General features: G+C 33.6%; 1 protein-coding gene across 1 annotated transcript in view; it reads left to right on the top strand.

The window, feature by feature from the left end:
- LOC130451328 (agrin-like) overlaps positions 1–13283 on the top strand; it is a 212769-nt gene that overhangs the window by 157224 nt on the left and 42262 nt on the right. The window contains exons 8-9 of the mRNA XM_056790280.1: positions 7499–7616; positions 10095–10325. Of these exons, the coding sequence (XP_056646258.1) occupies positions 7499–7616; positions 10095–10325 (349 nt within the window). The remainder of the gene's footprint in view (positions 1–7498; positions 7617–10094; positions 10326–13283) is intronic.

Below are 13283 nucleotides of genomic sequence, written 5' to 3'. Positions count from 1 at the left end.
ATTTTTATCTGATTCTGTTTTAAATGTTTCAAAATTGAATTTATTCTTACTAAATTTCTAAATTTCCCATGATGGCTTTTATAACTGATCCAAGACCGTTCATTATTCCTTTTTTTTGGTCTATCCAAGATAAAATGAATTCTAATGTTGTCTAAATTTTATTTTGCATTTTTTTTATATATACGATTATTCTAACAATATTTTTTGTTTCTGTTGAATGAAATGTAGTATTTAATATATTGATTTTTACATTAATGTACTGAATACTTAACTTCTTATATTCTACTAGTAGTGGATGTAAATTATTATAATGAACAAAAATATGACTGGATTTTTGTAATTTGACAAATCCAAGATTTATAGGAAATATTCCCAAGTTGTGGCTAACATCTTTTATTTTGACTGTTGCGACTCCGACGTTGACGAACCTTAAAGGAATTTATATTTTTTAAGACGTATTTGTAAATGTAATTAATTCTTTAAAAACATGAAATTCATGGAATTCAAAATTAAATATTCGAAATGACGTATGATAAAAATATTGATTAATTGGAATATTGATTTTGGTTCGTATAGGAATTGTTATTAGTTTTTAATTGGTTAGATTATGAATGACTTTGAATTTTTATGGGTTAGATAAGGATAAGTTGTAGTGAATTATGTTCAATATTGAGTGACATTAAATCTCAATAGGCAAGGTCGTTATGAATATAGCTGAATATTTATTGTAATATAAATGACAATAAATTTTATAGGTTAGGTCGTTATAAGTTGAACTTTGATTAGGTAAGGTAACCAGATTCAATATTTCAATTAATCTATATTTCCATCATATGTCATTTTGACTATTAAATTTTTAGTCCCATAAAATAAAAACCATTATCGATCTGCAAAAATTCATTAGTTTATGACAGTGAAATAATATGTCTTACAAAAACATGGCTTAAAAATTTTTATTTTCTTATATTTATATTTTCGATTTAATATTTGGGACAATTATACAGTTTTTCGTCGAAATCGAAAGCCAGAAACTTGTAAAATATCTGATGACAGAGGAATTCTCATAGCAGTTAAGGAAATGTTATACTCTGTTGTGGAAAACAGTTAGCCATTAGACACAGAAAAAGATATTTATGTACTTATCCCTGAGGTTAACAAATACAATATAAACTGTAACTATGTTACACAAAATAACTTTTCATCCTTTCAACATTTTGGTTCACTCTATGAAACATTGTTAACAACAACCCTAACAAATCATGTATAGTGAGCGGTGAATAAATTCAGCTAATCAAATGAACTTTAGAAAACTCGGTCAATTTTTCATTTTTTTATACCACAAATTTTCTCCTCGGTTAGTTGGAATACATAGTATAATTTTCACGTGAATAAATAATCCGTCGTTCAGAGAAACTAAATTCGATTTGTAATAAAGAAAATTTTTTTCTAGCTGCAAATAAAGATATTTTTCTACACAACTTTAATATTATTCCTGCATTTCTAAAAAACCAATCGTTCTAGTTACACATTTTCAATACCGTAATACAATACACTAAATAAACAACCTATGACGAATGTTTTTATAGACATTGATTTCTTAGTTGGATTTAGGTTCAATGTAAAAAGCCCTATCTACTCTCATTCCCATAATGTGTGGTAGGGATTGTGTGGGTAATCTATGGTATGGGATCGATCGCATGTGTACTTCGAAAATTGTTGTTCGCGGGTCGATGACCCCCTGCCCCCACGAACGATGATTTTGATAGTTTACATGCGATCGGTCTCTAAACTGATTCGGAATCTTTAATTGATGTTTTGAATTAAAATAATACAAAACAAAAAATAAATGCGTTAATGAACGGAAATGATTCTGCAATTTGGAATAAATTATATATCAATTCCTAAACAACTAAAAATGCCAAACGAAACAAAAAAATATTTTAAATAAGGTTTAACATAGGTGGCACCATGATGTCTTTTTCACGTCAATATTTAGTCATTTTCTACGACATATGGTTAAAAAACACCCTCGTGACGTAAAAATCACGTGAACATATCACAGCCCAGCAATGTCATTTCTCAACGTCCTATTTATGTATTTCATAAACGTACTATTCACGTTAGTTTTGCCAGTAAAAGTACCTACTAAATATAGGTAACAAATGTCTTCAAATAAAATATGAAAACTATTTCAATTTATTCATTTATTTGAATGAAAAATAAATTCATTTTTATATAAATTGTATTAACAGAATATATTAATATGATATGGAGAAACAGATGAAAGGTTAATAAGTTTCTCTCTTATTAGTAGCTAGCTAATGTGAATTGACGAGTGCAATCCGGTTATTCTTTCTTCTTACTCTTTTCTTAAGACTTAGTAGTGTTTCTTATACTATTCAGCCTCTTGAGAAGTAGGTATCCAGCTTTCGTCCCATCTCTTCAGAAGTCGGCCGGGAAGTCTCCTTGTAGTTGGTTTTTCATGTCGACGTGGTCTCTCCAATTTCGTCATCTCAATCTTGTAAATCTATAACATCCTGAATTTCCAGATTTTCTCTTATAGCTTTTCTTCTTATTTTACCTCTTAGGTACACTACTTTAATAGATCTCAATTCTTTAATCTATGCTACCCTCATATGTTCTTCATTTTTGTTGAGTCCGCTTCCCCTGCATATGTAAGTATAGGTTTAGGATTGGTTTAGGATTGATTGTTTTGTAAATGCGTATTTTACTATCAGTGGAATTATATTTGTTTTTCTATATGAGGTCTGGCAGACAGCCAGAAATTTTTGAGGCATTATTTACATTGGTTCGTAACTCTTGTTGTGTTTGACGCTTGTGATCTCAACTCCGAAGTATGTACATTGTCTACATGGTGAATGGGGTTTTAATTCACAGTCAGTTTGCATCTTGTAGACTGTTTTGCTATTACTATTTATTCTATTTTTTCACAGGTATTTGCGTATTAAGGTTTCCGGCTGCTGTTTGAAACCGATATAACAAACGGTGTAGGTTATCCTTGTTATCGGCTATCAAAATTACGTCGTAGGCGTAGCATAATATCTTTATTCTTCTTTCTCGCCATTAATTATTTCATTTATAATTAAAAAAAAAAGAATGGGCTCCGGCTGTCACCTTGTCGAATTCCTGTTAGTATTGAAGCTTATTCGGTAAGCCCCTTGTTTTTCATCTATTTTGTTGTTTTTATTGAGCTCTTCTATTACGTTTATGTAATATACGGCTATCCTGTGTTTCCGAAGTATATAAGTGATGTCAGCTATTTGAACTCTATGAATGCTTTTTCAGGATGGACAAAACAAAACAGTAGTTTTATATTCAATGAAATTTGTTTGAGGATGAAAATTGCGTCTATTTTCGATTTATTTTTTCTGAAGCCTGTTTTATACATTTTATACATTACTTTGTTTGTAATGATTTTGGTAAGCAGCTTATTTACGCTGATTAGCACCACTCTATAATGTTCTGGATCATTTTCTTTCCCTTTTTGTATATTGGGATTTTGATGCTGTTTTTCCAATCAGTAGGTCTTTACCCCTATACCTTATAATTTCTCGATACTAACACTACATTGTCTTGTTTATTATTCACTAAATTGTTTGTTTATTCTTAAGTCTATTGTTGATTTCACATGTTTAATGTTCCCTGCATTTGTTAACAAACGTTAAAATTATTATACAAATACAATCGGTTTTTATTTGAGATAAGATCTCACAGTTTACACCTATTATTTTTGTTATCTGAAAGGTCTTAGATATTGGGGATCAAATTTTGTTCTTCCATTTTTCTTTCCCTCCTATCTTAATTTCACTGGTGTGTGGTCCTCTTCACTCTTATTTTCTCTAATTAACTTATAATGTGATAAAAACTTTCTAGCTTAATCGTGTGTGAACTGTAATTGATACTTCAAATTGTTATGATACATTTCATAATTGTAAGACAGTGCAATTATTTTACTTAAAAATTCAGATATATTAGATTTACTACTATACAGAAATTTAAACGGGTTGTAACCATGATACGTGTTGGGTATGGTATTATAACAATATGCAGACATCATCGTAAATTCACATCAATTATCTCCAGATTATAAAATTTCTCAAGTACTCGGCAAACGTTTGGTGAAGTTTTTCACAGATAAGCAGTAGAAAAGTTGTTTCATATTTTTAATAGTTTTGTTTGCTTACTCATAATTCCATTCTTATATTCTGTTGCTTGGTCTGTCCTTATTCCTTTCAATATTCGGTTAGTTTTATGATACAGAAACGGTTTCCAATGTTGCTTTCGACAAATGGACCTATTGTGTCTATATACATACACTATGTCGAATGGTTTAGCTGCCGTATCGGTAACGATATATTTCTCTTTATGACCTGTTAAAGCTTCGTATACTTAACACTTGTGACAATTATTTAAATATTTCCTCACATCTTTCTCCAATATTGGGTCATTGTTGTATCTTTCTAGGATCTTTTGGTTCCACCATCTTTGGTACTAAGCTACTTCTATAACATTCTTCTATAAATTATTGTATTATACACGTTTCAAAAATATAATCTTGTACGTATATTTTCATTTTCTTTACTTCAAATGTTTCAAGAGCCTATCAAGCACTTCCTCTTGGGTTAAATTCAAATTGAAAAGGAATAGAACTTTTGACAGTTAATTAAAAACGATTACAAATAGAAATTGAACGTCAATGTCAGAAATAATAGTTACAGAAACGTTTCCGTAAAATCAATATTCAAAAGGTGAGTCCATTGTTGATGTCTTGTGTTTGACCAAGTACGAGGATTTATGACTTTTTCCCGAAGAAGTGGAAGTGCACCTCTATGTGCTTTGTCCGGCGATGAAACTCTGAGTTCCAAATTAGTCTCATAGTACTCATATTGTCAACAAGCAACGTTAGTATCCGATTCAGGCAACCTCCTCAGCCACACAACTTCCTTCGCGGCGTCACTTGCAGCCACATATTTAGCTTCAGTTGTGCTCAATGCCATGATTGATGGCTTGCGACTCATTCGTGTAATGGCAGCTCCACCACAAGTAGTAACAAATCCAGATCTTGAGCGTCATGTCTCAGGTTCGTTGGTATAATCAGAATCAGTGAAGCACTTTAGCTCCAAGGCTACACCTGCACACATAATGTGAAGTCCCCAAGTATTTAAAATCCTTTTTACGGCTCCTAGTCAGATTCCGTTGGACGATCCAACACCTCTGAAACTATACTAACAGTATATGATAAGTTAGGACGAGTAGTCATAGTTAGATAGAGCGGGCTTCCAATAGCTTGCCAATAGGGTACACTATTCTCCAATAGCAATCCATTTTTGTCACGAGTCCATTTTTCAATTAATGTCTTTACAGGATTTCAATATATCATGTTTAACCTCCTTAAGATACTTTTGGTGTTTGCTTCTTGATGCAAGAATATGAGACCATCAGTTTTCACTTCTATTTGAATTCCAGAATTCCAAGAAACGTATCTAAGGTGCCAATTCTGATTTTGAACTCAGTTCTTGACTTTGACAAAAACTGGTCTATCTCAAATCTATACATATATGGCAATCATCAGATTTCAGCCATCAATGCACTTCTTGATGAAAAGAAAGGGATCTGCATCACTCGCCACCATCTTTTTAGACTCCATGAAATTAACAAACATTCGGTTCCAGCAGCGGAGTGACTACTTCAGTCCATAAAGACTTTGAGTTCACATACTCACACACTTCCAGCCTCAAAACCTACTAGCTAGTTGATTCATGAATACATTTCATCAAGTTTACACATCAAACTGATCCAAATCGTACCTTTTAGCAGCAGCCAGATTCAACAGAGCTCTCACTGTTTCAAATCGAGCCACAGGACTGAAAGTTTGCTAAAAATCCACATCATCTTTCTGTGTGTACCCCTTTGCAACTAAAGCGGCTTTATATCTGTCAACATCACCATTCGCTTTGCGTTTGGCTTTCAGCACCCATCGGTTACCAAGTATACACCAGTATCATTATGAATTCAGCTATTCCTGCATGGCTTGCTTGCCATAAGTCGCACTCTTCTGACTCAAGCTCTTCTTTTGCAGTACTTTCCCTCTATGCAATAAGCGCATAATTATTAGCAAGGTATGAGGGCAAAGCCTAGTGCGACTATTTCTGTGAAGCTAAGGGGACTGATCGGCTAGCAATGTATCCTCATCTTTCCCTGCTTCAACCTTATTAACTCTGGTTCTTGAAACAGAAATTCTGGGTTTATCTGAAGAATTTTCTTCTGAGGGTCCTGCAGGTACACTGGATTCCTGGTAGGACACGTCTTCTCTACCATAGGCTCGACATTGGGAGTAATTTGATTACTAACTAACAACTTAAGTTACTCTTTCAAAAATAACATTACGAGATCAAACCCTTCTCAAAGTTCCACAAACAATAACCGGCATGGTATACTATTCTTGTCCATTATCCACCTCTTCTCCTTAGACACATGCACGCAGCATTTAGTTCAAAAAAATTTTTAAATAGTCATGTAGGAGATGGACATTGCATCCAAATTTCAATCGGCGACTTGCTCTGTCCAGTCGGTCCAGTCCTGTTCAAAATAAAAGCTGCAGTGTTCACCGCTTCTGCTCACAGTTTGATTGGCAAATTCTTGGAATGAATCATAGACAGTGCAGCTTCTATAATCGTGCGGCTTTCTCGTTCCGACACCCCATCACTTGATGTCTTGCTCGGCAGACGCATTTCGATCAGTCTCAAACGTTCCGTCAGACTATTGAGGATTCTTTCTTGAATAGGTACACTCTTTCAGATACTTTGAAATTCGAAATTGAGTCTACTGCAGGCTCTTCCATTCGACATTATTGAAAGGTTATTGAAATCACGCTGAAGGTGGGCAACATGATTGTTTCGCAATAGAAGTCTTGAAATCAAATAATCCTAACGTGCTCATGATCAACTATCCACAGTCATACACCAGTTCACAAAATAAACTTGATTAAGGCGCGTTCATGTATTTAACTTCTACGTAAATCTGGGCCCATAACCTATTGGGTTAAATTCAAATTAAGAAGGAATAGAACTTTTGACAGTGTAATTAAAAACGAATATACATACAAATTGAACGTCAATGTCAAAAAAATAGTTACAGAAACGTATCCGTGAAATCAATATTTGAACGGTAAGTCTACTGTTGCTGCATTGTGTTTGACCAAGTACGAGGTAGACTGCTCCACTTCCAACGTTCGCCTTAAGTCATATTTGTATTTTCCGGTAGGTAAGGCTTCGCTAAATTTCAACCTGTTTTTCCTCCGTACGTTCATCCGAATTGAGATACGGTATCTCCAAAATTTTGGATTGACAATTTATGGGCCTCTAAGTTATTTAAAGCTTTTATCACTAAAGGTTTTTCCAATGGCATTTTATTCATGTAAAAGATCCTTTTCTAATTAGACGTCTAATTTTTATACTTAAGTACTTACTTGTTTCAGTTGAACAATGGAACAGTTTGTGGAACAGATGGAATAACTTACGCAAGTGAATGTGAACTTCGACTGGCTTCGTGTAGAACAAAGCAGTTCATAATATTGGCTTACAAAGGAAATTGTGGTGAGTTATACATGACAAATAGATATGTTTGTCATCAATATTTGCAGGAAATTTTGTACATGACTAACTAATTAAATACATTTTTTTGGTACGGTGCCAAATGATTACTTACTGAGTAAAACAATGCAGGCGACATTGTTATTAATTTATAATTATTCATAAAATGCCAATAAAAACTTCATATTTCGAAACTAATTAAGGATAACTAACCCCCCCCCCCCCAAGCTTGAAGAATATTTAAATACAAACAATTTCAATGTAATCTCCCATACCAGAATTTTTACTGAATCGGTCACTTTCACTTGCGAACTACTGGTCAGGTAGAACTCAAGCGTAGTCGCTGATAATGTAGATTTCGATGGTATATGAGGTGTTTTGAATATATCAAAATAGTTGATTAACCTCTGAAATAAATTCGAAATTTAATATTTCCAAAATGTGTTCTGCCACTCTTCACAGGAGACAACAGCTACTTTCCTGGCTAATACCTCGACGAATAATGAATTACATCTCCTCTGTAAAGAAAGACGTCAAAGAACATCGCTATTTGGTTCACAAATATTACGCAGCGAATGTTATCTGGCGCAATCCGCATTTTCAACTGCGAACCACTGGTCAAGTAGAAATGATTTCTACTTGATCTATTTCGAAATATTGAATTACGAAATTATTTCAGTGAATAGTGGAGATCATTTGTTTCGAGATATTTAAAATATTTTATATAAATATTTAAAATATCTCATATCTCACTTAACTAGAATATCACATTTTTATGTATAACTTAACGTTTCGCTTCTTTCTTGGGAGCATTTTCAAAAGAATAATTAATATTTGTAGAATAGATTTTTGATTAATAATTTTTGATAGTTAGTGTCATGAGCTGAGATTTTTGTTTTTTTAAAATCAAATTCTTAATGTTCATTTTTTTCGTGTTTATGCAGTCGATGTATTTTTGGTGTATTTGTGACCATTTATTCTATTTTCTAAATATTGCAATTACAATATGAATTGTAAAGACGTCTTTGCCAGCTATATTATGAGCGGTTATATATTTCATTGGAAGTTATATCGTAGTTCTCTTTTATACTGATGGCAACTTGATTTGAGATAAATAATTGGAACTGCTCCATAATAATTTCGTGCTATCTTCAACAAACTTATATTCAGTGAACCCACAAGTTCCTGCGAATATAATATGTTTAGTTTAATGGAATATTCCGATAATGTACTATTTAATTCATGGAAATGTTATATATTTTGATGTTTTATTTCTTGATTGATTATAGTATATGTTTAACTTTTTTTTGAATATGCTTATATCACTTTCAGGATAATTATTTTCATTCGCATTTTCATTTATAGAAATATTTGAGAAATAAAAATAAATTAATCCAAGACGATTTATCAAGAAAAGCATATAAAAAGGTTTAAGAAGTAATGAAATATATTTATTAACTATATTGATACAGATAAAACAAAAGTTTCAAATGTTTCAGTGGTAAAATTTATTTGCTGCTAAGATGCTCCGTAAAGGAATAATAACTAGATCATGATTGCATCGATAACATCTCGATATCCTTCGGACTCTACAAAAAGGTCTATGTCTAATGTTTTATGATCTAAATCCGTGTTTTCCAAGGTTAGGCCCAGATCCCACAAGGAAGCAATTTGATTGTAAAAGGGGGCAATTCGAAAATTGATTCGACACGAATTCCACTCTTTTGCTCTGGGCCATTTAAATGCAATGCTAGATTTCGGTGCCCAATGGAAAGAAAAATTCGTTTGACGAGATGAAAATATCAACTGGCGTCGTTAACTTCCTTGTGGTAGAGGACAGGCTTCGCGTGGACACCCGGATGCTTTAAAATCTCGCTAAACAACGCAGTTGCTCGGATCTAAATCAAAGAACTTCAACTAATAAAGAAGGTAAGCTGAGGCGACTTGTAAAGAATCTGCGGTCCGATGATGCCTAGCAAAAAAGAAGCTCGTAGAGGCACCACCAGCTCAGTCTCAAACGTCACAGGTCAGCTAACCGACGCCAACTGAGTCTAAAAAGCATTTCTTTTCTTCATATCCACATGTGTATTTAGTCTGAGATTTCGTATTAATTTGTGCTTTTTTTTAAACTAATGTTATGATTTTTCACGAAGTTGGAGAGGTTTAGAAAGATTCTGCTTTTAATTTCAATCTTCATTAAAGTTATTTCGAATTTTAATTTCTCATTATATGAAAATTTAATTACTGTGTATCATCAACAATTTTCTAGTGATTTCTTACTATAATCTGTCATTAAGTTTCTTAATTAAACCATTCAATTTTTTAAATTTTAAAATTATGCATATGTTACATAGGGGGCATTAAAATTTTAGAAGGTCTTGGGTGAGGCATGATACAACAGTGGGAAGCAGTGTCTACATCATTCCAATGAGCTATCTCATTCGCTTTTATAAGAAATTTATAAGAATCAATTTTCCACAGATTTATGCCAAGGCGTAGAATGTAAGTATGGCGGAAAATGTGAAGCAGGTGAATGTGTTTGTCCAACAGATTGCGAAGACGCAGGAGAAGAACCAGTTTGTGCATCGGATATGATAACTTACCGCAATGAATGTGAACTCCAAAAAGTAAGGTGTTCCAGAGGACCTTTAGCAGTTATTTTCTACGGTGATTGCAGAGAAAGATTCCCTTCTGCTACCAACACTTTGAGTAGTAAGTTTTTTTATTCAAATATGCAGTAAATAAGTTGTTATTTACTCAATATCGAACTATTGTTACGTTACTCTATCATTAAATGAAAAAGACTATAGTAGATGCCGATTATACAGTATGCAAAATAAGTAGTCAATATAGTATCTTCTCGGTAAGTTGGTAAATGTTCAACAAATTACCTATTTGCCTGTTTTATACACTATTATTTTGCCACCACAATAACAAAAATTTGACTATAAATAAAGATGTTACAGGTTTAAATAACTATGAGTATATCTTAAAAAAATTCAGTCCATAAATATAAATTCTTTGTTCAATGTTTACAAACTTGTACCTCAGTAGATTTCACTCTTTGCAGTAACTATGTTATGTGAAAGACTTTTTCAAATGTGAAGGTTGTCAAATATGTTATAAACGGTATATGTTTGTGACTGTACGTGAGCCTCGTGTAAAAGTTAAGATCAAACATACGAGGGCTGATCAATCTGCTCCATCCCTCGCACATAAATGAAAAATACTGATCATAAACTATTACACATAGACTCACGCTGAACATGTTCGGGAGTACCTACAGTAGAAGCTCGAATTCGTAATTCGAATATCTTAGTGGTTTATTGAGAAAACTATCCTGTACAGACGAACAAACATAAGGAGTTGCTACGAAATGAAAATGTGCATAATCTCGTATTGCAAGATTGACATGTGTGAATGTGTGAGGGATATGCTAACGGTATTTTGGGATGCTGAAAACCATAATTTGGGTGCTTATTATGCTAATTTAGTCCCAAAATTATGTGTTCTCTTGCATCAGGATAACACAAGCAGTCACATTTCCGCCATCACAACAGCTGCAATATCTTGTACAAGCTTGGTAGATTATGCACCATAATCTTCAGATATGGACTTTAGAGAATACCAGCTTCTTTTAAAACCTAGAATACTAGAACTAGAACACCTAGAAAATATTTCGGGGCGCATTAGAAATGCTAAAACATCGATAGGAAAAATATATTAATCTAAATAGAGACTATATTCAAAACACGAAACACATACAGAATTATGCTTATGCGCAGGACGCGCCATCTTTCTCTCGCACAATGTGACGTCACGTTGGAATCAAAATGTGAAGTATAATGTATGCTGTATACCTGTTATAAAGTTTTATTTTGATTCCAAAAGTAATATTTGATGCAAATACATATCTATATATGTATTATTTATGTGGTACCTATTTAATTTCACGTTCTTAAGGTCGCGTGTGGTTTACAAGGAATATAACTTCCTGCCTCTTCCGTGAAATAAAAGAATATTTAATATATGATTAGCAAAATTTTGAGATCATTCAATTTAATAATATGATTTCTGATATGTTATAGGTATAGTTTATTTATTTGTGTGAATCATATGTAGGATAAATAAGCAATGTTTTAAAACTAGACACTTAACATTATATGGAACTATCCTCTTTGAAATAAATGGAAAAAACACGTGCTAAAATAAATAACACATAGAGGAAAGTGGTCAAATGATTCCCCGCCGTAAATCAGAGACAACTGTTACCATATATCCAAATGCACATAAAACATGTCTCCCGCACCCCTGCCAGTTGCCTCTCCAAGTCATGGCGGTGCGAGTGCCTGGTGTGATTTTATTATTATTTGTGTTTATTTGAGTGTTGTCTTTTTTGCGGTTATTAATAGCAGTTAGCTAATATTTGAGCAATGTTCTATCACTGCACGTGGTATTTGAAGGTTAATGTTTCGATCGATATGCTGGAATTTAATGTTTGGAGCGAAATGATCCCTTCTGTGTATGTAAAATGACTACTGGAATCATTTTACCCCATTAGTATTTGTTGTTTTCACAATGCTAAAAATTCATATACGCAAAGCTAATCGCCAAAATTGGCCGGAAGAACAAATGCAAAAGGCATTACATACCGTCAGAGATGGTATTCCTTAAAAAACCGTAGAGAATTTAAGATCTGTGGTGTCATTAGAAAAATAACAAAACGTAAAAATTGAATAGCTGTAGGCTCCGCTTAAAAGTTAAGTAGCAACAAAACAGAAGAACAAGAACAGGAACTTATTGATTACAGTAAGGACACAGAGTCTAGAATGTACGGGCTCACCACACAGGAGATGTTTCAACTTCAACTTACAAACTGGCAGAAACAAAAAATTTACAGCATTTGTACGGATAAAAATGGAATTGATAGATGGCGCAGCTCCAGGCACTATATGTGCATACAATTCATCTAATTGGATGAAATTAGATGTGTTATTCGATCACTTCTTAAGTCATGCCAAACCGACAGCAGAAGATCCGACTCTTTTGAAATTAAATGGTCACCTATCTCACAAAAAATTTGAATGTGGTATTAAAAGGCAGGGATAATCACATCACTATTCCATGCCTGCCGCCTCATTGTACCCTCAAACTCCAGCCCCTGGACGTTGGAGTCATGTGTCTGATGTTTATCATAAACAAGTGCTGGAGAAGTGGATGAATAATAATCCTGGGTGTGTGGTAACCGTGTTACAGAGGCCTATCTAGAAGCAACAGTTCCATAGTATGAATGGATTCAAAAACAGAAATAAATCCGTTCAACCCTGATATTTTCACTAATATGGACTACATTGCAACTGAAACGCTTGAAAGGGATGTTTAAAATGGCACGGTAAAACGTCCAATTCCGATCGCCGGGATATCAAGTCCCTCATTAGCAGACACCGTGCAAATAAATTCTACTTAAGCGAGTAATCCAGAAACTGAAACACTACAGCATCTACAAGTGGATGTTCAAGAATCCCCTCAGCAGTCGACTCCTATGATGACTCAGAAATTTCCACAAGCACCACAATCATCGAAGCAAGCATCGCCCTTTCCATAAAATACCTCAGCGTTTAAATCTTATGAAAGATAACATCCAGCTTTGGCTCTTGGTCTCTCATCCAC

This window comes from Diorhabda sublineata, chromosome X, assembly GCF_026230105.1.
Source record: "Diorhabda sublineata isolate icDioSubl1.1 chromosome X, icDioSubl1.1, whole genome shotgun sequence".
NCBI classification, from domain to species: domain Eukaryota; kingdom Metazoa; phylum Arthropoda; class Insecta; order Coleoptera; family Chrysomelidae; genus Diorhabda; species Diorhabda sublineata.
The sequence above is the reverse complement of the archived record's forward strand: the minus strand, read 5'-3'. Positions and strand labels throughout refer to the sequence as shown.